Here is a 26,345-nt window from a genome sequence, read left to right as displayed (position 1 = left end):
TTAAGCCAAAAAAAATAACAGGGCAACTGGGCGACTGGGCAGTCGGAAAATTGTGAAAACGCTGGCGATAAGCCGCAGTCTGACAGTTAGACGCCGGCCAGACAACAGCTGCTTAAACTCTTTGCCACAATCACAATATCACAATGTGTGCATTACCCATCCCGGGAATCCGCATCCAGCGGCCATCGTTCGGCTCCTGAGACAATAGTCCCCCAGGAGATCTCATCCCGACTTAGTTGCCAGCTTGTGGCTGTCATTTTTATCTGTGGCCCATTGTCACTCGCACAATGGCGACAAAATGTGGTGCCTTCATTATCATTTCGACTCCTACGTACTCCTGGTCCCCAAATCGTGTTCCTTCAAATTGATTTGTCTTCTCGCTCGGCACGTAATCTCTCTCTCTCTCTCTCTCTCTCCCTCCTTCTCGCTCGCACTCGCTCTGTCAGGCAATTTACATTTTTGTCGCGTTTGAATTGCGTGGCACGTTGTTGCCTATTTGAATTATGTCAATAGAATTGCGCCTTCAATAAATGTCAATAAAAATATGTCGCGCAGAAGGCGATTGATGAAAGACGAAATTTACAGCTCCGCCGCAAAGTAGGCAGCAATTTTATTTATTTCTTCTGGAAAGTGGTGGAAGTAAGGAAAAGTCGGCAGGGCTGCACTAACAGTAGATGTGTGGAAATTAGGGGTATGATTTTCTTTTACCGTTTTTTTTATTCACAGCGAAAAGTAACTTAAAATCTGATAACTAAAGTAATTGGTTTTTGGTTTATAGTTGAATTGTGAGAAACAAAGGAAGTGAGTTAAATGGAATCCTATTTTATTTGAAACAAGAACGTATTGAAACAAGAACCTATTGAAAGACCAAGCAATATTCATAGTTACAGGGAAAATAGAAAACAGCCTAGCAAATGCAAAAGCAAATGGTTATGAGAGCTTATGGCTTGTGCAGGTTTTCACATGAGTAAGCCCCGATGCCAAAGCAACACAATCCCATTGGAGAAAATAACAAAGCCAGGAGTATAACATAAATTGATCAAGTGTGTGTGAAAGCAAAGGTAACAAAAATCATAAAGTGCCATGTTAGTGCATCCAGGAACTGCAATAGCCTAACCACTTTTACCTTTGGCCAACTTTGAGTTTTGATTTTTTCCGAAGCTAAAGGATTTCTACGCTCAATCGATTTACAAGGAAATACGAGTGGCTGCAAGCAGAGAGAAACATAAAGCGATCAGAGCCCGCTTTTTCATAGTTTCTGTGCTGCGTTAGTGGGTCGGGTTAAATGTCTTCATCTCTGGCCCTCGAAATCCCCGCTCGGCATTTAACGCTTCGCCCTCATTGCCTGCTTAACGTTTAATGGCGCACTTTGACTACCCGAATGGCAGTGGCGAATCCTGGGGCACAGGATCCGCGTCCATTCACGACAACATGTTTACAGCGCTCTACGGCGGAGTAGGAGTAATAAAACGAAATTATAAAATAATATTAACAATCCAGCAGCAACATTTAGACCCGGACGCGGAGCCAACAAAGTGTGTAACGTGTAGCCAGCTGAGTAAAACACAAAAAAAGGGAAAAATATGGCCAAACAAAAATGGAATGGAATGGCATACCCGTGGCATTTTACATTTATGGTTATGGGGGTGCAGCTACACATGTACTCGTATGCTGACTATATACGGTATATATATACGAGTATGTCCAGATTACGGGCTAAGCTGCAACAAATGTGGGCAAAATGGGTGGGGTAGACTGCACACTGGTTGCACTAAAAGTGCACGTGTAATTAAGGTCAGCATCGTCGTCCAGCTAATTGGCCGAGCTGCAAACCAAAGGGGCCCTGCAACTTTGTTGCCCATAACTAAATTTGTTTGTTTACCCTGCCTAGGGCTCCATAGTAAGCCCCCTCCCCCCACTTTCCTGGCATCCCACATATCCAAACCGCAAAAAGCTCTTAATCCAGCCAGCTACTGGACATCCGAAGTCGTAAAGCCTTATCATAATCTCTGTGACTAGTGGGATCCATAAAGCGCATTCGACCAGCGGGAAAACATGGCAGAAGTTGCGAATAATCGGTGAAATTCTTGTATAACAAAAACTATATCCGATTTACATGTTCAAGTATAAGTAAACTAGAAGGTAGTATTTAAATTGGAATTATTTAAGTTACTTAAAGCTAGCTCTTACACTCTTATAGGATACACCACATTCCATTCAGTACGCTACTCTTCACACTTTTACCACAACTCTACTTGACATATATCTCACTTTACTTTCCTTACATGCGAATCTACTCTTACGAATATAGCCACAGAAACATGGTGTCTATTACTCACGGGAAGCCACAAGTTCCCACAAAAAATAAAAGGCAGAAACAACTTTTATAATAAAATTATTTGCCTGGGCACAGAAATAGACAACTTTTCAGCCATACATTTCATTTGTACGAAATGTCACTCCGGGGCATACTTTGCCCAAAACAACAGGCGGACGAGGAGGCACGATGAATGTGTGGCGAAACCTCATTTCCAGGACTTTTCAGGAGCCCTCCTTGTCAATGCCCGGGCTCCACAATTAAACACTTGCCGGCAGGCTAAACATTTGCATTTAAATAAAAATGCATTGGATTTTGTTGGCACTTTTCATTAGCCATCGCCCTCTTCTGCCACCCCACCCCCCGGACTTCGTGACTCCAGGACGCCAGGATCCCAGGATCCCTCTGTTTGTCTGTTTGGCTGCCTGGCGCCCAAAGTGACTTTCAATGTAAACGTCAGAGCTTTGTGCTGTTGACATTTGTGCGCCGCCAGACGACATCGTCACAACATCCTCCACGATGCAGACGACGGCAACAATTTGCGATAAACATCTCAGCGGCATGCAAATCCCTTTTAGGAATTGCACAGGAGAGCACTCCAACTAAAGAGCTGCGAATAGCGGGTGGGGGAACAAGGACGAGGGGCAAGGGGCGAGGCAGTGCAGCAAAAGGACCTCGCTGTCTGCCAAGAATTAACCATCAAGGATTTCGGAAAGCCGCGCTCAATGCGATCCTGAGGCAGGCTCAAGACGAAGATTGAAATCGCCCCTGATTGGTAATTGGTGAAATCAATTTAATGGCGGTAGCAACATTGTTCAGTCATACACATCAAAGCTATATTTGCAATAGAAGTTTTCGAATTTGTCACCTTTTAAAATGGCATCCAATGGGAAATCCGGATAGGTAAAAGGCGGCAAATGCTAGAGGGTCAAGTTTTCAGAAATGAACCCATGTACAAACTATGAACGGTAATACATGCGAGCCACTTTACGCATACTTTCATTGCATATTTGGGGCTTCTTCCTCATCCAGGTGGTGCTCTTATACCGCCTTGATTTCCTCGGTCTTCCATGAGGCGAAGTTAGTGTGTCTTATGGCGAAAATATGCATACACGTCGCACATGTTGATTTTCTTCTCGCACTCGCATGGTGGGATACGGTCGAGCAGTTCCTTCTTGCACTCCGAGAAGCTGGGATACTTGGTGCGCCGCTTCTTGCAGCAGGTGGGGATTCGTCCAGCGTCGCAGGAGGGCGGTATGCGGCCATCGCGGCATCCTGGCGAGGGGATCTTGCAGCAGGGCCACTTGCCGATTCGCGGCACTTCTATTAGTATCTCGGGCCTTTTCTTCTCGTCGTCACAGGGCATGGGATCCCAGCGGCACTCGACATCGGAAACCCGCGGACACTCGGGAAACTGACGCCGCGGTCTATTCGGATAGCACTTCCTTGCCTTGACCGCCGCCTTCGGAATCATGTAGCACTCGCACCAGGTGCGCTGATACTTGCGCGTGGCCTTGTCGCTCGGCGTATAGTGCTCCAGATCCAATGGCATCTCCGACTCCGCGCATGGGTCGTCCAAGCACTCTAGCTTGGGCAACGGCATCACCGGCGGATGGCACTTCTTGTCGTTGCGACTGGCCGCCTTGTAGCACATCTCGTCCAGCCTTTTGAGCTCCTTCAGATGCTCCAATCGCCTGCGACGCAGGCTCATCTTCTTCACCGTGTCGTACGTCCGCTTGATGGTCAGCGATCCCAGGTTGTGCTGCATCAACAGCGATCGGTGGACGGTCTGCAACACCCCCATCCTAACTGAATTTAATTGGAATTTTGAACGGAAACCAAAACGGAAGCCTGGATTTTAGGGAGGCAAAGGTGTTAAATGTGTTTACCACTTGAACAACTGTGTACGAATGATTCAAAAGGAAACTGAAGGTGGCTAGGACAGTTGACGTTTCGTCTGAAGGCCTACTTGGCGCTATATTCCAAGTTTAGCATTCTATCATCTAAGTATAGATAAATACAACTCGTATAAGGTGCAGTAAAAAAAAGAAAATGAGAACAGAACGCTATAGTAGATTATCTCAACTATCAGATACCTGTTACTCGCATACCTGTTACCCAGTGAACTCAGTAAAGCAGCTGTATTCGAATGCACTCTGGCGCCATCTAACGGCGGTTACATCAATGCTATTTTTGATCCTGATCAACCCCCATAAACTAAATACAATATTTTTAAAGTGATCATAGGGCAACATTTATTTCACCAAAAATTTCGCATCTTTTATTAGCACTATTAATTTATCTGCCTATGGTTGAAGCACCACGAGTGGGTGTCCTAATCCAAAGTCCACCTCCTTTAACACGAGCCACGCGGCTTCAGCGGCTCACAGGGAAGTCGACGGTCGAGGAGGGCGTGGCGGTAGACGAGGCAAGTGGGAGGCACCTCCAGGCAGCGGCACTCTATGGGTCTGGAGGTGTTCAGCTCCTCGTGCTGGCACTCCGAGAAGCTGGGATACTGACAGGCGCGACGGCGGCATCTGGTGTGTCTTCGCACCAGCTTGCAATTGATTTCGGCCGTTGCCGTCGGACACTCGCAGAGCTTCATCTTGGGACAGGGGCCGACCTTGGCCTCCTGCTTGCAGGGCATGGGATTCACGGTGAAACAGTTGGTCTTCTTGGGAGCGGCAGCGCACTTATTGCGTATCACGCGGTAGGTGCGCTCAGGTGCAACTTTGCGGCAGCAGCGCTTCTGTTTGCGGAAGAAGCACTCCACCCAGTACTGGTCGAACTGGCGGTCCAGGGATTTGCTGGGCTTGTAGTACTTGTCATCCAAGCGCTCGGCCAAGTCACAGGGATCCAGGCACTCGGGCTCCGGCTTGTAGGGGATGTCGCAGCGACCCCACACACCCAGGTACTTGGGATGCAGCTCCGATAGCTCCTTGTCCGTCTTGCAGGGATTCAGCTGCCTGTAGAATTTGGGCACGTGGACGTGGGGCGGCTTGCATTCCGGCTTTTTGGCGTTCTGGGAGACGAACTTCTCGCACTTTCGCTCGTTCTTTTGCTTCTTCGCGCACTTATCATCCGTGTGAGAGTGTCGTCGTCCTGGGGGCAACCCCACACCCTTGGGTGGACTCTGTTCGCACTTTCTGGTTTTCTTGTTGGCGCACCTGTCGTCGGAGTGGGCAAAGCGTCGGTCGATCTGTGACAAAGCCTGAAACTGGGACTGAACTAGTGTCTTCACCCCATTGAGGAACTGCGGGCGAAGTACCGAGGAACTTTTGGGCAGAAACATAACTGAACGGAGGTTTGGGATTGGAACCGGTGCTGTGGCAGGTTGAGAGACACGAAATTTAGGTCTGTACAGGCGAAGGTTCTAGTCTGATCTGACCAACTCCAAGGGGCTCACCCAAAAGCTGGAAGGAAACCTAATCCACCGCCGCCTTGATGGGCTCTATTTCATTTACATTTCAACTACTTCCCTATGGATTGCCCAGATTCAAGTGAGTGTAAGTGAGTGTATCTCGAATGCTGTCGTGAATTGAGCCCTTTCCGGGCCACGGACCAAATGGATTTTCCTTGTTTGTTCTGGAGTTAATTGCGAATGGATTCGATGCCAGCGAATTGCAATGTCCAGCTGCCTTGATTTCCAGGCAAATAACAATAAAGAAAAAATAGACAACGCAACCTTCACTTTACGAATTTTTGCCCCAGCTTGTTTGCAAGTTAAATGCAAACAGTGCGCAGCCAGCCAAACGACAAAGCCCTACAAAAAAACGAAAAATATACATACAATGCTGCCCCCTTCGAAAAAAACAAAAAAAAGAAGAAAAAAACAAGAGAAGTCCACTAGAATAAGTATACGCCGCGTTGGTCGCTGCTCGCCGCTCGCTGTTCTCGGGGCAGTTTTCGCTTTTACGCCGCTATTTTCATTGGAGTCACTGCCGGCCGAGAGTGGCCATGCATGAGGGCCCCCATAAAATTGGGTCAATTGCTGTTAACAATTTGGCAGCGCAATCTTTTGGCCGTTTCGATTTCAAGGCGCTCAGGGGAAAAAGCGAAAAATCGGAAAACACAACGCGGCCCATAAAAAACGAGCACGTACGAGCGACCCTTTTCGAAAAAAACAATTTCCGCATAGAGTTGTTGGCCAGGAAAATAGACGCTGCAATCGGTGCTCCCCCGCGGGAAAACAGGAAAAATTCACAGCTCAAGTGGCTGGTCGAAAAGTTTGCTGGCCTCTACGCTAATTAATTAGTGCATTTTGTTTGTAATTCACTTTGCGAGAGCAGGGCTGGCTTAGTTAAAGTTTCCTGGGGCGGGGTTTGTTTCATAAAGCATTGCCCGACTTCCTCCAATTCAATGGCTCAGCATCACTTTCCATTTAATCAACTGGGGAAACAGTCGACCCCAATACTTCATCTCTTGTTGCCTTTGAGTGACTGCCAATGAAGTTACTGCCCTCCAAAGCTGAGATGCACTTGGCCCGCTCCACTCTCCACAGTCGCTCTGTGCAAAACTCAGACGACTAAGGAATGATTTCATTTACTTACAATCAATGAAATTGCACTGATGCAATTTTGTTTCGGCCCCAAAATAAACAGGCAAGCGGGTGGAACGGCAGGGAGGCAGGGAGGCAGGGATCGGTTTGTGGCAATAGGGATTCGCCAGGCGAAAGGAGATGGCGATGGCGATGTCGATGGCTTAAAAGTAACAGTTGCAGTCGGGGGCAAATGTGGAGGGGTGGCAACTGGGGGTCACCAACTAGCAACTACCAACTCCGTCTGTCACGCTCGCCTGGCGGCCATGGCAGCCATGGCAGCATTTGGTAGCCAGGAGCAGCTAATGTCTGGCGACAGTTTGCGAGTCCACCGAATCCCACGAATCCCCACGAATCCCCATGAATCCCCATCTTGTTGCTGGCGTTTCTCATATTGCAGCCAGACACGTAGCCAGCCACGTAGCCAGCCACTGTGCATTGGATTCGGGTCGAGACGCAGAGAGATTTGCGAAAGATGTCAGGAACACGCTGCGACAGAGTCGAAAAATGAGTAGGAATCGTAGGCGGAGGTGAGTGAGTCTGTTCGCCCACCACAGCACTCATCCCGAGCGAATCCATCTGTTTTTCAGCTTGCCCAGCTGCCAAGATGAAGACAAGACCGCCGCTGCACAGCCAAGTGGAAGTAGTAGCTTGAGATCCCAATCTCTGTCCAGGCTGGAGTTCTCGGTTCAATCCTCGTCCATCTATCAGTATGACACGCGGAACCCGCGGAACACGCGACCACCAATGGTCAGTGTGGCCGTCGGCACAGATCAGACGGATATCCTGAATGGGAGCACTTCATTCTTGCCCCTTAGCCAGTCTCAATCTCAGAGCGAAGTAGACTCATCCTCGTTGTACGAAAGTTTTAATCCTACCTTTCTTCCCAAGCTTCTTTTTAGAAGATTTCCGCATATCCTTGTGGCGGCATCAGAAGATCCTCCGACTTCGGAAAGCAAGCCAACTACATCACATCAAAGGCCAATTGAGCCAATATCCGAGGTGCCGTTCGTGGAACCCAATTTTGAGAAAAACAACAGAGTTAGCACCGCCAGATCGTCACGTCCGCCCAGTTTTCGACAATCTTCCTCTGCATACAGGGGTAATGATGATGACTCCTTCACGAGCACAGATGAGGTGTCTCCGATCCAGAGCTTCACTAGCTATACGGAAGAATATGATAGAGAAGAACCACTCATAACCAAAACGCAAAAGTTTTATAAAAAGAGTAAGTTATCTGTTTTATTTTTATTGCCATGCTATTGGAACTTGTTTGAAGTTGAGGAACCGTCCAAATGCATTCCTTTTCACTAAAACTGTAGCCTTCCTACAGGAGCTGCCTTAAATCCGAAAAACGATTCCGAGGACTCATTTGTGGTCGCTAGGGAAAACTTTCAAAACGATACGACTATCGCGTTCAATACAACGACAGTACAGGCCACCGACTCGCCAGAATCTATCTACGAATACGACCCGAAGAACCGGAGGACCACCCAATTGGGGGACACAGATAGCAGAGCTTCGAAGGAGTCCTTTGACCTGGGCCGTGGTGGAAAGCGACTGGGCTCCGGTATGGTTTTTGTAAGTGAGTGAATGGCATTCTTACGGTGGTCAATTGAAAACGAGTGACTCGTGTCCACAGATCTATATGGTGATACCACCGGACGGCGGATTCGGCTGGGTAATCATGGTGCTGTCCTTCCTCGCCCAGCTGATAATCGATGGTCTTATCTTCACCATCGGAGTCTTGTTGCCATCCATTGCCCAGGATCTGGGTGTGAGCACATCGTCGGTTTCGCTGGTGGCCAGTGTCCAGATTGGTTGCTACTTCACCAGCGGAGCCTTCTCTGCCATTCTGATAAATCGTTTTGGATTCCGGAAGGTAGCCATCGCTGGGGTCCTGTGTTCCGCATCCACCATACTGGCCTCCAGCTGGAGCGTCAACTTGACCATGCTGATCTTCCTTTACAGCGTCCTTGGTAGGTTGAATCTAGATGGCTGTCCGATATCCGATGAATAATAACACCAGCCTGCGCAGGTGGCATTACATTGAGCATGATCTGGGCGAGCTCGCAGCTGATCGTGGGCTACTACTTCGAGCGGTTTCGTCCGATGGCCAATGGGTTTTCCTGCAGCGGTGGCGGAGCGGGTATAGTGCTCTTCACGTTCCTCAACAGCTGGCTGGTGCCCATCATCGGATGGAGGAACATGCTGCGGACGCAGGCGGGCCTGATAATGTTGATCCTGCTGATGGTGGTCGCCTACGTGGAGGTGGCTCCCACGCAGGTGGGCTTGTACCATTTCCCCGATAATTTGGAGTCCAGTTCGGATGAGTACTACGGCAACTTCTACGTGCAGGACTATTTACGTCTATCCGCGCAGACCGCTGGAAGCCGGAGTGTCCTAAGCGAATATGAGCCACCTCCCAAGAAGCATGGGTGCGCCAAGTTCTGCCCCTGCTGCACGAAGAGTTGTGGCAAGCGGCGGAAGAAGCCTCAAAATGAGGAAGAGCACAATCTGCTCATCCGGCCGGCGCCCTTGGAGCGGGAGGATCTCTTCTATACGGGGCCCGCCGACTACGACCAGCCGCACAGCAAGGAGAACCTCGAGGGCAAGGAGTTCCACCTAATGGGATCGGATAAGAACGTAAGTGTTTAACTATATGCTGTATAAATGATCCTCAACCTAAGAACACTACCAACTATTACACAGACCCAGCAAGTGAACTACGGCATCAAGAACATCCATGTGGATGGGGAAGGGGATGACACTTCTAGACAACATAGACGCACCCATTCTGTACGCAGATGGTCTGAAGAACTTCCGAAAAAGAAGAATACCTGTAGGAATAGTCGGTTCATGCTCACCCTGCTCAAACTATTCGACTACCACCTGCTGAAACAGTTCGAGTTTAAGATTCTGGTGGCCTCCGCCTTCCTGTTCCCCATGGGCTTTAATATACCCTTCGTTTACTCGTCTGCTCGAACCACGGTTCCTGTCGAATATGCCCGTATGATCGGGCCCATTATCGGAATTAGTAACCTAGTGATGAGGAACATCCTTGGCATCATCGCCTACAAAAGGCGCACTTGGACCCTCGGACTTTGTGGCGGCGGTCTGGTTTTCGGTGGGTTTTCCGTCTTAATAAGCGCCTTCTACGGAGAGAACTTGATTTGGTTCCAGATGCTGTACGGCATGTCCTATGCTGTAGCGCCAGGTGTGTACAACTTACCTTACACAAGTTTACATCTTATTTTATTTACACATCATAGCTGTTTATTCCACATTGAGAGGCCTTATATACGTGAAGTACCTGGGCCTTTCGAAACTGACCAACGCCTTTGGGATTACCTCTCTGGCCATGGGAATGGGCGCCTTCATTGGGACTACGATTGCCGGCAAAATGGTGGGCTTTACGGGAAACTATACTGCTGCCTTCTGCTTTGCGGGAATATGCCTAATAATCTCCGGAATCCTGAAGCTCCTGCTGCCCGGACTTATCAAATTTCGCAACAGGAAGGCCCAGTGAGGAATCGGAGTGCTGGAATTGCAATATTTATTGGTTGTTCTGCGTGGAACCTGGGATTTATCTTACAATATAGCTTCTCATTCTCATTTGATACGTAAAGGTAAACAAGTATTATTGACTTTTTTACTGGTTATGTTTGGTAAAGCCCTTGCTCCAAATTCTGAATAAATGATTTTATAATACACATTTAGGAGTTGGCAAAGATTTCCTTTCAATATAGTTTCAATTCGGGTGTGTTCTTTTTGGGGTTGACTTTTATTGCAATCCATTTTAAGTTATTAGTTAGCTTAGTTTACATCTAATATTAGCTTAGTTGCTGAACAACACACTTTGGCTCCACGCTTATAGGTTCAAGTGTGTTGTGTTTGGTTTTTTGTTTTTCATTTGGTTTTGTTTCCATTTTTCCTTGTTTGGGTATGCAAATTTTCACGCTTCTTGTTTACTTTGATTTGCTTTCTAAACTTTGTACGTCTACTGTTCAATGTTTTTTTTGTTTAATTTTTTATATTTTATGATGATTTTTTACATATTATTTAGAGCTAAAGCAACGAAAAAAAAATCGAAATTAATGTGAACACATAAACATAAGAATGTTTGATTGGACATCCGCAGGACGAATGACTCCAATCCTCTTTGTCCTGTGTCTAAATCCTTCTTGTGTTTTTAATATTGTCAGTAGTCTTCCCCATCGTCGCCTCTAATTTAATCCACTTTTAATTGAAGTCTCTGCCGTCTGCTTTAAAATCAATGTCATTTGATAATGTAAAGTTAAATTAAAACCTCCTTGCGGGATGATCCACACTCCTTACGGCCTGGCTGGTCTTTCTTGTTCACACAGAAAAAGCAATTCTTACGCCTTAAATTAAAATTATATTTATATCGCCTGTGCCTCCTCCTCCTCCTCCTCCCAGTGGCTCGTTCATGTGTCGGAATCGGACCTGAAATCGGATCGGAAATATATATATTTTATTTTTATACACTTGCAGGGTGAGTCATTGAACAAAAATGGAATATAAGTCATTAATCTATTACGAATTAATTGTGTTATCTGTGTAAAAACCAAAGGTTTTCCAATGAAAAAGTAACGATATGGCTCAATGAAATATGAATATATTTTTCAATGAAAATATGAATACCCTTTGGCATCAATGTGCAATTGAATTTAAATCCAATTTAATTAACGTAAATGAACTGAAATTGGTTTCAGTGCAGGTCTGATTTGATTGCGTTTTCCACGGCGGGGCATACTCACCAATTAAAGTAGCTCTGCGACCCGTGACAGTTGCGCTCGGTGCCGCACCACTTGGACTGCTGGAGCGCGGGGCACTGTCGTCCGCCCCTCTTGCCGTGCTTGATGACCTTGCGGTAGCGATGCATCTCGCCGACGCCGCAGCTTTTGCTGCAGGCCGTCCACTCGGACCAGTGGCTCACGCGGCAATCACGACGACGCTGCGCGGAGCTCCGCCTGCGGGTGGCAGCACCACCCACCGCGCCACCGGCCTTGCCACCGCCACCGCCACCTCCACCTGCACCACCACCACCAGCCGCGAATGGTGTCGGCTTGGAAGCGTTGGAGTCGCTGGCATCTGCGGCACGCCGATAGCTGCTGGCGATGCTCTGCAGGATCGCATGCTTGTCGTTTTTCGGCACCACACTGACCATCTGACCAGGTGCCGGCTGCAGGCTGTTGTTGCTGCTGTAGCTGCAAGTGCATAACGTGAAAGGTCTTGTTGAGTTAGCTCGATACACTTTGAAATAATAAGACCTGCTATTAAAATATACTATATATACTATACTTAATGAACGTTATATTTTTGTAATCCCTAAATTGGTTAACTTTTCTTTGTGGGATATAACTCAGCTATATGTATTCCACCCTCATGATTTGCTCCAGCAGAGTAGCTTAACTTGCCGACGCTAAAAGACTGCCACATTACACATACGACCCGTGTGCCTGCGTCACTTCCATTTGCAAAGTTTCAAAGGTGTGCTCGCTGGCTGCTCACGTTTGTTATTTCAGCACATCAACTGTGGAAAATTTCAATTTAAATTTGCCTTTTGCCAGCCAGCCAGCCAGCCTGCCAGCCAGCCAGCCTTCGTGCCGTGTTGCTCTGGCTGACAGACAGAGGGCCCAGAGAGCCCAAAAAGCCCGGAACGCGAAATCGGAGACTCCTATGCCATGGAACCCATGAGGTTTTTTCCCCTGTTTGTTTCGCTTTTTTTCTGTTTTCTGGAGGACCCACGCGCGAACCACAATCCCCCGAAGTTCCCATTTTGCAGACGACGTTTGGCTGTGGCGCTGCCTGGCTTCCTTCCTTCCTGCCTTCCTGCCTTCCTTCCTGGGCAACTTCCGTGTTTTGTTTCCTGCAGTTTTTCGTTTATTTGCATACACACGCCGCGTGCAAAATCGCGCAAATAATAATAAAAAATCAAAAGGCAGACGAACAGGCACAGAAACTCAACTCTGAGCAACATTGAGCCACGTTGGGTTGGGTTTGAGCTGGAGGAGCGCAAATAAATTGGCAAAAATATTGAGATACCCAGAGAAGGCGCCCAGCGCCATGGGCCCAACGAAAATAATGAGGAAAATTCTCAAATTGAAATTACATACAGCATTTTCCATACTCAAATTCCCTTCTTTCTTCGCTCTGCCTCGGCCTGGAGTTTCTGTCGACTTTTCCTGCTGCGAACATGGAAGTTATTAGCGACAATTTGCTTCGATCATGTTCACGGCAATTACCGTTAGATGAGCACATCAAAATGTATTAAGTAAATGTTGTTTGAGGCGCAATTTGCATTTCCGGAGCTCTATAAACGATGAACTCAACCCAGGCTGTGTGTGACTCAGCCCTTGGACATGTGACGAGGAAATTGCTCTCCGGCCCGAAGTGAATTAGTTTTCCCAATCGGAAAGCGACGGCAAATTGATATTAATATTTTAATTGGTTTGCTTAAATTGCATATTTAAACTGACAATTGTTTGAAGTTTGTCATGCTGAAGCATGTGATTATTTAACATTTGCATGGTTCGAACTTCGAATGCAATGGGAAAAGCGTCAGGGGAGCAGTTAATTATATTTATGCAGTCGGTGGAAACATACAATTATGGTTTGCATTCATTTTATTAATACTTTCATTGGTTCACACTTCAAAAATTAAAATAACACACTTGATAATGATTTTTGATGGCATTTATATGTCTTTAAAGGCATTTCGAACTTTGATTGAACATGCCGTGAGGGCTTTTCTATGAGTAAACTATTTTATTTTACTAATTTAAGGCGTTACACGTAGTGAATAATTCTATACAGAAGCACAGTTGTTCATTTCCCATTTCCCATTTTCCGTCAGAGAATCGTGCAGCAGAAAACCTCTCCCTGGGGCTGGGCGTACACAGTGGCCACCGGAGGCGGACCACCCACCACAACGGTGGGTCGTGGCGGTGGCATCACGACCATGGGCGGTGGAGGTGGTGCTCCGACGATCACAGTTGGTGGCGGTGGTGCCATCACCACGGGTGGAGGAGCAAAGCCGATGCCCACGCCGATGGGCGGAGGACGCGGTGGTCCGCCGATATTGATGCCGACATTTACTCGAGGTGGCGGTGGGCCGTAGGCGATTCCGGGACCCCGTGGAGGTGGTCCTCCGTATCCGCGTCCTGGGGGTGGCATCTCGACCGATGGCTAACTACTGACTGACTGACCAGCACTTTGGGGTCGATTTGGTTCTTGAGTTCGGCACTTATCTACGCGAGCATTTCCTCGAGTGTCCGCCGGTAATTAACTATCAATTACTGTGATTTTTGGGGGGCTTCTGTTTTCCCTGATTAGATATGCGATAGGTGGAGCTTACATTCCCAGGCTGATAAGAAAAACACCCAGTTATTGATAAGATTTCTAAGGTATGATACGATTTGTATGGGTATGGGTATGGGTTGGTTCTGATTCACTTGCCTTGGGGAAAGCCCCTGACCTCTGGTTTAGGAAATGGTGCATTTGCACTGACAACATCTACGCTTCGGTGGTTCGGTGTTTATATCTCGTTTTTGGATCGGAGGTGGTTGATTCGTGTCCGTGTTTCCCTGCTCCTGCTCCTGTTGCTTTTGGTCAGCGAGTGCCGCACTTAGGGAGTATCGCTTGCCGAATTTGTCGCTGTTTTGCTCGGATATCTCACCCACCAAAACAGTTCCGATGGGTGTGACGGGTTGTATAATCTCTTCCGTGACTTCGATAACCTCAGTTACCTGGCCATTGTTTGCGGACTCCACAACCACTTCCCTCTCCACCACTTCTACGAATGGAGGATCGTCGATAACCAGATCAGTTAGTATGAAATTATTAAGTGGTTTCGCTGGCGGCTGGGAAGGAGGAGATGGAACTGGTGTGACGTCCACTGACTCCACAATCACCTCCGAGGGTATCTGATTCGATGGTGGTATTCTGAGTTTCAGGGGTGGGCTTGGTGGCGGTGTAGGAGTTGGAGTTACCTCCAGTGATGCCACAACCAACGCCGTTTCGGCTAAGCTCGGCCTGGGCAGGAAACCCACCTCAATGGGCCTCTGAAGTGGGGGACTACTTGGTGGGGTATTAACTGGGGTAACTTCAATAATCTCCACATAAGCCTCGGCTTCGCTCAATCTTTCCTCTTCCACTATTGGACTATGTGGTGCCGTATTGTAAGGGGTGACCTCCTCCACCTCCACGTAATCATCAGCTACGATTAGGCTCTCCCTGGAGATAAAAGGAAACCTTTCGGGTGGAGGCGATGATGTTGGTGTAACCTCCAGTGATTCCACAACCAGTTCTTGCACCAAACTGGCACGGGGCATAAAATCGGTTGTCACTATTGATTGACGTGGCGGATCGGATATGATTTCAACCTCTTCGACAATGGTTTCTACTACTTCGCCTTGTGGTGCATATCCATTTTGTATTGGCGGTTGCGAAGTTTCTTCGATTTCAATGTCCTCTACTAAAGTTTCTACAAAACCCGTTTGAGGAACAATGTCGATTTGCTGGGGAGGCTGATAGGGGGGAGTGACTTCTTGGATTTCTATATTCTCCACGATCGATTCTACGAATCCTGAGCGGGGAGGATAGCTCAGTGGAAGTGGTGGTCGCAGTGGAGGTTCAACTTCTTCAGTGACTTCTATACGTTCCACTACCGACTCAACAAATCCAGTTTGTGGTGGAGCTGGAGCTACTGAATCCACTATTTCTGCGACTTCCATGTTTTCCACTATCGATTCTACTAGACCGCTCTGAGTGCCCAAATCACTTGGAACTGCAGGCCTGGGAGGATCTACCTCTTCAGTCACTTCAATGCTTTCTACAATGGACTCCACAAATCCAGATCGAGGTAGATTTTCGACTTGAACTGATGGTCTTAAGGTGGGCTCCACTTCCGTAGTTACTTCTATATTCTCTATTATTGATTCCACATTGCCTGCCTGGGGGGTAAAGTCATTTACGGGTAGTAGAAATGGGGGATCTTCGTCTTCTATGACTTGTATGTTTTCTACCACAGAATCGACAAAGCCTGCAGGAACAACACTTTCAACCGATATTTGCTGGACAGGTTCAGGGGGTGTGACTTCAATAGTTTCAACGATTGATTCCACACAGACTGGCTCAGTGTCAAAGCCATCAACTGGAAGCAGAAATGGAGAATCATCTACATATGTCGAGACTTCAATCGACTCATCAGCATCAAATCCATTGGGTGGAAGAAGAAATGGGGAGTCAGCTTCTACATTTTCCACAATCGATCCCACTGCCACATTTCCGGGCATGTAACCACTCTGAACAGGAGCATCATCTTTTACCACTTCGGTATCCTCCATAATCGTCTCAACCAAACCTGACCGAGGATAAGAACTCTTCGGAGCTGGAACCTGTGTGGAAATAGATGCTGCAGCAACTTCTATGTTCTCCACAATTCTGGCCACAAATCCCGGCTGCGGGATAAACTCCGGCTCCTGTTGAATCTGTGCGGGAACGATGACCTCGACATTCTCCACAACAATCTCGGTTGGCCTTAGATTGACCCTGGGAATATAGCCTGTGGGTGGCAGTGGAGGTTCCACCGATTCCACCACCACATCGGTTTGCACCACTTCTGCGATGGGTGAAAGTGGAGGCTGCTGAGCCACTGGAAAGAATCCCGTCTGCACTTGAAGTGGAGGTGGTGCGTAGGGAGGTGGGTCCAATTGATCAATTATTATTTCCTCCACCACTCTTGAGTGCTTTTGTGATTCCCTGATAGACTCCTTGGTCTCTGATTGCCAAACCACAGTGGTGAATTCATCAGAAGCTGAAGTTGTGTCCATAGTCTCCTCTACATCCACTACCTCGTTCTCCGGAGAGAGATCTAGATCTGTGGAGGGATTGGGTGAGGGCTGGTTCCAAAAGGCCTGGGGTTCCCACACCACATTGAAACCCACTTCTTCGGTGGGGGTGAGGAAAGGTGGTGAGGTTTGCGGCAGGGGCGGTGGTGGGGATGTCCTCTGCTTGTGGTGGTGGTGCTTCCTTGACTTGGGTGCGTTCTCAACGAGAATCACTTCCTCTGTCGCCATGACTTCCACATTCTCCTGCCTTTCGTGGTGATGGTGATGCCTGTGATGGTGATGATGGTGACGCTGCTTGGGGGCTACAGATCCATCGATATTGACGATCTCGATGGTCTCCTGGACGGAGCCACTGCTCGTGGCTATCGTTTCTATCGTTTCATTCACACTCCTCTCCTCCACAATGGTCGTTTTCATTTTGTCGGTAATTATTCCGTCTCGTCTTCGTTTGGCCCATTAACTGAAACCCCAATTGCTTCGTTCGGCCCATTTATACTCGGTGTTTATGTCATGGGAAATGTATTTTCATGCGTTAAATCCTTGTACAGATAAGATAGTTACTATATCTAAGCAATGTGGCAACTATTTGTCTTCGACCCCGCCGTCTGTGCTTCAGTCTCTGGAAATTGTTAAGGTTTATGTTTGATCGCACTTTGACTGCGAATTCCATATGCTCACTGGTCGAATTCTTCTGCTGGCTATGTTCCCGATTCTGCTGATTCTTGCGCCGCTGATTGTGGGCAGCACTACCTGCGATTACGGTGAAGGTGGCTGGTGGGATTCCGGACATGTTGCTGGCACTTAACTCTTTGCTCGATTGCCGGCAATTCCTCTACTTTTATAGGCCACCCGCGACATGGCATTCGATAAGATAGTAATTACTTCGAAACTGGTCCGAGTATTCCGCACATTTGGCAGGCCCAACTGATATCCGGGGGGCCGGGGTCTCCGGCCTTTGTTTCCAGCTCTGTCAGAGTGCCAGGAAAAGTGGGGCCGGTCGACAACGCCCACTCGCAGCCTCTTGGCACTCGAACACGTCCCGGGCTGGTGGGGATTGTCATTAAATATGCAGGTTACCAGTGCCAATGGTGCCAAAATCCACTCCAGCAGCCCAGCAGCTTTGGCCAAAAGTGGCACGAAAATAGACAGCGTTCGCTGAAGGGGATGCGGATGTGGAGGTGGATGGGGATTGGGATTGGGATGTGAAGGTGGATGAGACTGGAACTGTTAGCAGGGATTAGTTGTAGTTTCTCCCCGACCGGAGTCTGGAGTCTGTAGTTTGGTGGGATCCGAGAAATTGGGCGGCTTTTTAAAGATGCAGCATTACCCAGGTACGTGCCTCTCGGGCGACTCTCCCTCGGCTCTTTCGGTCTTTAGTTCTGGGCCACACCCGACGCCTCCAAAGTGGTGTAATGTGCTTTGAAGTGTGCCAGAAAGCTGTTTTCCTTTCCATTCCATTCCATTCCTCTCCTTGCCAACCACCACCCACTCACTTGTTTTTCCAACAGCTCGGGGCTTGGCACGTTGCTTTAAATATGTGAATGCATATGTACACCGAGAGTGTTGAAAGTAGTTGGTCTTGAGTTAGGGGAAAGCACTCTACGCGTATGTTAAATAGGGCCAATTGAAGCGCTCTCTGCACTCCAAAACAGATTACGTATACGAGACGTGCCATTTAAGGCTTACTCTTGGCCTGAAACAGTTAAAGCTTTCGAATGGCAACGACTTCTGCACTTTAGGCATTCTCACCAGTCTGGCAAAGGGTACTGGCGAGGAAACTCGGCGATATCTATTGATTAATCACTTGTTTTTGTCAATCGATAATTATTAGATAACCAATTTTCGACTTGTTTATTGTAGGCTTTACAAAATGACTCGTTTCACTTATCGTTCGACCTAGAGACTTGAAAGCCTTGAACTGTTAAGCCTAAGGAAAACTTCTAAAAAACGATTTATTTTAGATTATTTTAATTAAATTTATAGAAATATTCCCTAACAAAGCTAACATTTAATACTACCCAAAATTTGGTAAATTGCAAAAACTAACTGGAAGCCCTTTTAACTCAGAATTGCAGACCGAGAATGTTGCAAAATGCGAGTTGCAATTTGAAAAAGTTGTCCACCCCAACAAGAGCTTATTCGGTTGACTTTCATTAGAGCTACTTTGAGGGATATTTGCTATTGCAATGCTATAAAAAGTTTATCTTTGCTAAATTACATTTCTACAACATGCTCTTCATTACCCTTTGATTTTTTTCGGGGCTTTTAGCATAGCTTATGGCACATTTGGAGCACTTACATGGGATTCATTTTGGCCAGCAGCTGGGACCGGATGCGCTGCCTCTCGTCGTCGTTCTGCTGCGACTGCTGCTGCTCCGTTTGTCGCTCCCGTTCGATGCTGGCGGACAACTCGTTGTTCATCTCCACGTGATTGTGCTCCGCGTCCAGGTGGGTCTGGGTCTGGACCGTCTCGTACTTGCGATCGTCCTCGGCAATGTTGAACACCTCGCTCAGCTCGTACTCCTTCAGCTGCAAATAGGTTGCCAAAGGGGCGGAATGTTAGTCCCCGGGTCCAGACACATGTGCGGCATATTAATTTACGGGGATTATGTGCCCGGCATCAGCAACTGCGTGCATGGGATACAGGATGCGGAATGCGGAATGCCGAGCAAGCAAGGACCGGGAGTACAGGTGCTCTTAACGCGCTGCTAATTTCAATTTGTGGCAAATATTGACACTGCCACAGGGGGGCAGCAGCAGCAGCGGTATGGAATGGCCACGAGCGTCAATGGAATCTAAGGGTATTAAACGCCACTCTAGATTTGCTTCAGACATCGTGCAAATTTAGCGAAAGGAAAGCTTTTTTGAGCATTGGAAAACACAGAAGCTCCCATAAATCAAAGACGAAGAATTGAACACAAAAATGAAATTTAGTAATTTAATATTAATTTCGGGTAAGCATGAAAAAATCATTTCATTTCAATTCATAAAATTAATTTAATAGAGAAGATAAGAAGAATACTCCTGCCAAAACTATTCAGGATCTTGCAACACCTAACCAAAGTCCCCTGTACCAACATGCCCCACATCGCAGTGACACTTCGAGGGTACGAAAAACTTTGTTTGGTGCGCTGTCGCGCATTTTAATTTATTTGTTTGGGCCGCTGTCATTTTCTATATACAATACGCATTGTTATTGTAGACCCCTCCGCTTTTTGCCGGCTTATCTTGGTCTACCTTTTGGTACCTACATTCTGCAAATGCGTCGACAGCGGCGCCAGAAACCACAATGAAAAAATCCAAAAAAGAAATCTAAGGCACTGCAAAAAACAACAAACACTCAAACGCAAAAATCCAGAAAAAAAGAGAGAAAGAAAGAAAACAATGGCGGAGAGACGCGTGTTGCTTTAGTGGCATTAAAATACACAATAATCCAGCACACACAAAAAGCTAGAACGCGGGGGGAGTGGAAAGGGAGTGGGGGGCTGGAAAAACTGTGAAATTCCTTGTGGATTACCCAGACGGCGAGTGAAAACCCTCAGCATTCCCGGCTGCCGAGATTACGTGCCTTTTGCCATTCACTAAATGACACACAAATATTCCAGCAATTCGCTCTCGGGCCTGAGAATTTAAGAATTTAATGCCCAACTACCAACTACCCTCAGCTGTTGGGCGATTCGGAGGAAGCAAATCAACACATAATTACACTAGGACCCGGGACATGTGCTGGCCATAAAATAACGCATATAAGTAAATAACTTTCCATTCTGTTGGCCATAAACAAAAGTCGGCAGCCTTGGGCCTTTCGGACACTAATAAAATGACAGACTTTTGCCTTAACCAATGCGAACTTTCTCTGCCCTGGGGAAGCAGTTCCACACTCAAAACCAAATGATGAACTTAGACTAAGGCTCTAATTCGATTTTATAATAAACTCGGGAATTTCCTTAGAGTTTCCAAACAATAAATGGAAATAGGTAATGTATCTTACAGCTAATAATAAGTGAATAATATTTGTCATCAAAGGCCAAACGCCACCATGCAGCTAATGTACCCTGACCGCACCGCCCACCAAAGGAGTAGAGGCTTGAGCACGCCCACTCCGAAAAGCCTAGAAAATAAAACTAAAATTAGTAGTGTCAAAAAGGCGTTACAATAATACGAGCTGCAAGGCGAGCAGCAGCAACAAATAAAGAATAATGACCGCACGTACAGTGGGCAGCCACGCCCACTCGCCCCCTCGCCTTCTCGCCCACTTGCCCATGTCCACGTAGCAATTGCCCCTTCTATATAAACCTATCTGTGTATAAAGTGCCCCTGCGAAATAAACTATGCAAACGTAGTCGAAACATCTGGCGATGGGCGGGGGGCAGGGGCGGTGGAGCAATGGACGTGGAGCCCGAGGCATAAATTTTATGTGCGCTGCTTTGGGCCACACATAAAAGCAATTTTGATGAGCGACCCAGGGCATTGTAGCCGTAAGTGCGCCACTTTCTGGCTGGCTTGGACGTCTTGGACGTCTTGGATGTCCAGCAATATAATTACAATGCTCCAATAGCCAGCCGTCCTGCTCTGTGGGCTGTATGCCCACTCCGCTCTGTTGGGGCGTTTTTACTGCCGTCGAGGGTTCTTTGTTGCAGTGCCGTTTTGGCCGAGGTCCTGGCTGTGTCCTTTGTGTCTGGCGGGCCTAATGGATTGGCATTTATTAAGGAGTGCAGAATAATGTTTATTGCAGCGCTTGAAAACAATGACACAGACGGCAACGGCTGTGCCTCCATAAGGATAATGCAGGACATGTTTCGGCGTGGTAAGTGAAATCATTTTCTTGAGGGTCCTGCTTTGCAATATGGGAATTCAATCGCATGTGCTTAGAATAATGGAACCCAGTCGATTTTCACATGCAGTCATGAATGTTTTAAAGCCATTTTCAATTTGCATCCTAATTTTCGGCATAAAACTCAGCTAACCGCGCTATTAATTTGTGGATAATTAGCATAGCTGCAAATTTCAATTCAATAGCTTGCTTTCGATACACATTAAAAGTAACTATGAAATACTTAAAATGCTAATCAATTTCAAAACCCGATTATTTCAATAGCCTTATTTCCTGGCATTATCATTTTAAATTCAATAATTTCCAAATATTTACTAATTTCATTGCATAACTGTCATATTTAAGCGCATGAATTATAATTCGACACCCATTTAAACTAATTGTACATATTCAGTGGCCCCCAAATGTGCGCTATAAAAAGCTATCAAATTAATTTCCATGCCCGTGACTGTCAAACTGCTTTAATTTGTTTACATTTCCTCCTGGCGCATTTCTGCATGCCCGTGGCATTCTGGCCCAAATAATTATAAGGTAATTATCATTATTTCCGGTATTTTTTCGTCGGCCATTTCGTTGTTCGTATTTCGTGCGTTCCTTTTTTTTCTCGGTCCAAGCTGTGAACTCAACTGATTTATAAAGCGCATTAACACGCAGCCAAGGGAATACGCCCCTTACACGCACACCATCTGAAACACACACTCACAGATACACACACACAGACACACACACAGAGAGAGACACGCACAGCCATTACACATGTTTGCATGGCGAGAAAAGTGGCTGGTTTGTTTATGTGTTTGTGTGCGTTTGTGCGAGTGTGGTAGACGCTGTTGACGCCATTGTAATGCTAATGGCTCATTAGCACTTTGATTTTTTCGCACTGGATTTTTTTGTTTTTTGGAAAAAGTCATTAGGGTTTTCCGAGTGGTGTGAATTGTTGGGCAAAAGGCATTTCGACTGCTAATTTGCTGTTAATTAACTTGTTTAACCTTTTCCATCTGCGGCAGCGGTCTGGGGATCGTTTGGTCCGGCGATTCGTCCACTCACCTTGATAAACTGGAACGTGGCGATGGGCGGCAATCGCTTGCTCTTCGGATAGTAAAAGCTGCCCGCAGGATGGCCAGGATAACGCGAGGTGATCCGATAGATGACGCCCTGCGGTGCTGTCGGCCAGTTGGGCGCCGTGAAGGTGAAGCCATTATCCGTGCCCGCATCCAAGGGATCCAGCTCGACGGTCACCGTATCGATCCAGGAGCCACCCACGCAGAGCTGAAATACGAGGGCATTTCAAAGAGGTTTTAGGTGAATGCGCTTAAATCCTTAAGCGATTATGCTTAAAATCATAATTTCAGATTTGTAAACCACAAAGGAATGTGCTATGTTGAACGAAAGGCCTTAGGCCTAAATTAGTCGCAAATTGTAATTGATTTAAATAATGTGTGGCTAGAGAAAAAGCCAGAAGATGAGCTAATTACTTTACCGAATAATTCAATAAATTAACAATAAACTCGAAAATTTCCATACATAATTAATAATTTAGTAATTGTGGTTGCAAACACTGCAGAATATTTAAGCTTTGTAAAGAAGACTTTTCAATTTACTTAACGAGTTTTAATTAAGTTAATAATTGGATGCAAGCTACAAAATGTAAGTTAACAAATTCTTGGCAAAGTACAAATAAAGAAAGATGCATAGAACTCAAATAAAAATTTCAATATTGTATTGTTCTTATAGTGTAAAGTATAAATCATAAGTTTGAAAATATTAAGATCTAAAGGCGCTAGTTGTTGAAAGCCCCTATGGGTTGTGGAATAATAGCTTGGCCTATAGGTGCGAAAACCGAACAGGAATTTAAACGGTGTGATTTTCTGTGATTTGTGGTGCTCTCACCTCGAACGAATCCACGCCGATAAACCAGTCCGGCGAGGGAACAATGCGTGTCATTAGCGAGACCAGACTGTGATTGCTGTCGACAAACACTTTTGCCTCACTGCGTCCCGCGCCCAACGGAATCGCCGGCATGCTGAACTCGTCGAACACGCTGCGCTCGGTGGTGCCACCAATGCCACCGTTGCCACCAGTGGGCGTGGCTGTGGATGCGGCTGTGGTGTTGAAACTAGTGGTGCCACTGCCACTGCCACTGCTGCTGCTGATCCCACCTGATGGGGCTTTGCCCGTCTGCATCTGCAGCTGCATCTGGACCTGCTGCTGCTCGCCGGCATTGCTGTCCAGCAGATCCGTTCGGCCCGATTCCGCAAACTGTTTGACAGCCGCCGTCGCCGGTTGTCCAATGTGGTACAGTGCATAGTTGGCGTTGTGGGTGCGACCTGCGGGCGAGAAAGAACCGAAATGGAGAGCGGAGCTCATCAGTGGCGAGTCATTAAAATTTAATGAGCTTTCGAAGCCAAACAGAAAGATATGCTGAAAATTTGCAAATATTTGCAATTTAGCAGCTGCTTGTCACTTGCCATTCTCTGCGTTCAAGATTCACCGAGTGCTCTTCAACTGTTTGAAATGGTGTCAACTTAAGTGGCAGATTACGTATACGCAACGGCTGCGCGTCGAATTAAAGCGGCACTTTTTCAGCAGCCAAAGTGCTGTGCGTTAAATGGTTGCCATGGGAAATGCTGGGTGCGGCATGGGAAATTGGGAAAATACTTAATGGGTTGTAAAAGTATGGTAAATGGAAGATAGTGGCAGCGGTGCAGGGCGACAGCGGTAAATACACATATAGCTGATGGGAAGTAACGAAATTGAGTACCTTAAATTAAGAGAAACCAGTGACTTAACAGTGGCAAGGGTAATATATAACTATATTTAGATGCGAATGATAGTAGAGCTAACTCTAACTATTTTAAATAATAATTCTTTATATATTTTCCTTTATGTTTTATCATAACTTTCTTCCCTGCAGCTATATACTTTAAACCCCCTTTTTAATAAAAACCTAATCATGGCAGCACTCCGTCTCTTTGATTAGCACCTGGATAAAGTTTGCTCTCCTCCTTTTTTTTCGCAAAGGAAAGCAAACTTGCGTCCTGTATTTATCGCTTTTCCTTTCGCCCAGACCGCAAGTAATTTAAAACTGCTGCGCTCCAGTTCGCGCTGGGCCTCAAAGTCATTTGGGTGTCACATGAACACCCACCCATGGAGCCACTAAGGAGCACCCCCAGACTGGGGTCTAGGATCTGGGGTCTAGGGCTGTAGTGGACCCGGCTGCAGTGGCCTTTGATGTTGGGGCTGCGGTTTCTTGTTTGCATGGTCCTCCGTGGCGGATCTCGGGAAGTCGGCCTCATCGAGTAACCTCAACAGCATCGCAACGGCCCTCCGTCGGCTCTTATTTGTCTTCAATTAACATTGCAACATGCCACTTGTGCCACTTTTTCCCCTTTGTCTGCCTCCATCTGCCATTTCATTTTGAGATATTTTCCTTTGCGCTTTTATATTTCCTCTCCTTTTCTTTCCTTGCCTTTCTGCTTTTGCTTTGCTGCCGGCTTATTTATTAGTTTCCCCACTCTCTGCGGACGCATTTTTAATTTACAAGTTTTGCTGCGAGTGTAAGACGACGGACTTCTTTGACAACAGGCCGTGGCGATGATGGCGACGACGACTAATGAATGACTAAACTACAAAGCATATTTCTGCCTTTTCAACTTTGCCGCTGGCTTTCATCGCAGCCGTTTCCATTTTTTCCCTCATTTCTGGAAACTATGTCAAATGAAATATTATTTATTCGCTGGCATAGTTTCCTCCACCTGGGTGGCACTCTGGGTAATTGACAAGTTCTTTCTGCAGCAGACTCTCCTCTGCCGGGTCACTGCTGTCAAATGGATTGGGGAAAAGTGACCGAAATTGGTGCGAGGGCGTCTGCAGGGGAGTTTCTGAAAAGTTTCTGGCCATTTCAGCAGATTTTCCTGCATGGCGACGAGCTGAGGAATCGAGCTAATAAATTGACACTGGGAAACTGTGTCGAATATGCCAAACAAGTTTCCATGCTTGGCTACAAGCAACATTTTCCATTTGCATACATGGAACCCAAATCAATACGAGAATAATTAGAAAAACAGAAGGAACTCCGTAACTTCAACTTAGATGTACGTATTTGTAGTAACTCAAAACGAACTAGGTCGAAACTAAATTTAAATTGCACACATGAATTGCCTAAGTTTATTTTAAGATAATCATTCCCCTAAAAAATGCAATAATTTTCTATTGAGACTACTACTACTAGATTAAACTGACAAGAGCCTAGAGAGTCATTAGGATGTGCCTTCTCTACACACCAATAAAGGTCAGCAGACCACAGCTGTTCACCATCAGCAGCAGCTTTCGCTTTCCCAGACAAATCCACAAAATAGAATGGCACATATACAGCACATATCTACATATATAAACCGAACGCAACGGTCAATCAATTACAGAATGGCCGCAGAATAAGCATAATAAATTTGCAATTAAATGCTTAAATTGTGCAAATGGCTTCCCGATATGGTGACGCGGTTTGAGTTCCCATGTCCCATGCTGCACATCGCACATTTGGGGGCGGAACATTGCCGAGGTGGCCAAATAAATGGGCGCTGTAAAAACAACCATTTCTGGGTTATTGCGACGAATGGCGGGGGCGTAATTAATGCTTAATTATGCACATTAAAAGCCAAAAACAGCCACGAAGCAGCCGGAAATTACTGCCAAGCAGGACTCACAGCTCAGCACGGCACGACACGTAATATAAATGCATGCCACGTATGCCCCATAAATTTCAGTTAGCATTCGAATGAAAAG

At 46.6% G+C, this 26,345-nt stretch overlaps 6 protein-coding genes across 10 annotated transcripts in view; 1 reads left to right on the top strand and 5 right to left on the bottom strand.

Annotated features, from left to right (window-relative positions):
- Window positions 1-3,089: 3,089 nt before the first annotated feature.
- On the bottom strand, window positions 3,090-4,242 carry LOC122613762. Its single transcript, XM_043788133.1, has one exon. The coding sequence runs from the start codon at window positions 4,119-4,121 to the stop codon at window positions 3,399-3,401; it is 723 nt and encodes a 240-aa protein (XP_043644068.1). The 5' UTR covers window positions 4,122-4,242; the 3' UTR covers window positions 3,090-3,398.
- A 304-nt stretch (window positions 4,243-4,546) lies between these two features.
- On the bottom strand, window positions 4,547-5,719 carry LOC122613867. The gene has a single exon (XM_043788280.1). The coding sequence runs from the start codon at window positions 5,607-5,609 to the stop codon at window positions 4,674-4,676; it is 936 nt and encodes a 311-aa protein (XP_043644215.1). The 5' UTR covers window positions 5,610-5,719; the 3' UTR covers window positions 4,547-4,673.
- A 1,589-nt stretch (window positions 5,720-7,308) lies between these two features.
- On the top strand, window positions 7,309-10,552 carry LOC122613221. 5 transcript variants are annotated; one of them, XM_043787288.1, is made up of 7 exons: window positions 7,309-7,384; window positions 7,445-8,082; window positions 8,188-8,435; window positions 8,497-8,833; window positions 8,884-9,500; window positions 9,567-10,071; window positions 10,127-10,552. In XM_043787288.1, exons 1-7 carry the CDS (start codon window positions 7,362-7,364, stop codon window positions 10,381-10,383), a joined length of 2,625 nt encoding a protein of 874 aa, XP_043643223.1. In that variant the 5' UTR covers window positions 7,309-7,361; the 3' UTR covers window positions 10,384-10,552. The 5 variants fall into 5 exon arrangements, with proteins under 5 accessions (XP_043643223.1, XP_043643224.1, XP_043643228.1 ...); XM_043787289.1 differs by having other exon boundaries at window positions 8,893-9,500; window positions 10,127-10,549; XM_043787293.1 differs by lacking the exons at window positions 9,567-10,071; window positions 10,127-10,552 and having other exon boundaries at window positions 8,188-8,439; window positions 8,893-9,305.
- A 95-nt stretch (window positions 10,553-10,647) lies between these two features.
- The window catches only part of LOC122613222, a 42,574-nt gene continuing 26,876 nt past the window's right edge, over window positions 10,648-26,345 (bottom strand). The window contains exons 2-6 of the mRNA XM_043787294.1: window positions 23,454-23,890; window positions 22,611-22,832; window positions 19,029-19,258; window positions 11,636-12,085; window positions 10,648-11,321 (exon numbers count right to left, since the gene is read on the bottom strand). Coding sequence (XP_043643229.1) covers window positions 11,303-11,321; window positions 11,636-12,085; window positions 19,029-19,258; window positions 22,611-22,832; window positions 23,454-23,890 — 1,358 coding nt within the window. The 3' untranslated portion in view covers window positions 10,648-11,302. The remainder of the gene's footprint in view (window positions 11,322-11,635; window positions 12,086-19,028; window positions 19,259-22,610; window positions 22,833-23,453; window positions 23,891-26,345) is intronic.
- On the bottom strand, window positions 13,627-14,229 carry LOC122613223 (formin-2). The gene has a single exon (XM_043787295.1). The coding sequence runs from the start codon at window positions 14,052-14,054 to the stop codon at window positions 13,731-13,733; it is 324 nt and encodes a 107-aa protein (XP_043643230.1). The 5' UTR covers window positions 14,055-14,229; the 3' UTR covers window positions 13,627-13,730.
- On the bottom strand, window positions 14,111-17,563 carry LOC122613220 (titin). Its single transcript, XM_043787287.1, has 3 exons — window positions 17,408-17,563; window positions 14,337-17,348; window positions 14,111-14,244 (listed from the first exon to the last, which is right to left on the bottom strand). Exon 2 carries the CDS (start codon window positions 17,144-17,146, stop codon window positions 14,363-14,365), a length of 2,784 nt encoding a protein of 927 aa, XP_043643222.1. The 5' UTR covers window positions 17,147-17,348; window positions 17,408-17,563; the 3' UTR covers window positions 14,111-14,244; window positions 14,337-14,362.

This window comes from Drosophila teissieri, chromosome 2R, assembly GCF_016746235.2.
Source record: "Drosophila teissieri strain GT53w chromosome 2R, Prin_Dtei_1.1, whole genome shotgun sequence".
Classification (NCBI taxonomy): Eukaryota; Metazoa; Arthropoda; class Insecta; order Diptera; family Drosophilidae; genus Drosophila; species Drosophila teissieri.
This window is presented reverse-complemented; position numbering and strand designations above follow the sequence as displayed.

What these genes read in the sequence shown, in the direction of transcription:
- LOC122613223 (XM_043787295.1), bottom strand. Translation starts at nt 14,054, where the DNA reads ATGCCACCCCCAGGACGCGGATACGGAGGACCACCTCCACGGGGTCCC.
- LOC122613762 (XM_043788133.1), bottom strand. Translation starts at nt 4,121, where the DNA reads ATGGGGGTGTTGCAGACCGTCCACCGATCGCTGTTGATGCAGCACAAC.
- LOC122613867 (XM_043788280.1), bottom strand. Translation starts at nt 5,609, where the DNA reads ATGTTTCTGCCCAAAAGTTCCTCGGTACTTCGCCCGCAGTTCCTCAAT.
- LOC122613221 (XM_043787288.1), top strand. Translation starts at nt 7,362, where the DNA reads ATGAGTAGGAATCGTAGGCGGAG. An exon ending in AGTAGGAATCGTAGGCGGAG is followed by an intron (nt 7,385 to 7,444) that starts GTGAGTGAGTCT and finishes TCTGTTTTTCAG; the next exon opens with CTTGCCCAGCTGCCAAGATG. An exon ending in TAATGGGATCGGATAAGAAC is followed by an intron (nt 9,501 to 9,566) that starts GTAAGTGTTTAA and finishes ACTATTACACAG; the next exon opens with ACCCAGCAAGTGAACTACGG.
- LOC122613220 (XM_043787287.1), bottom strand. Translation starts at nt 17,146, where the DNA reads ATGAAAACGACCATTGTGGAGGAGAGGAGTGTGAATGAAACGATAGAA.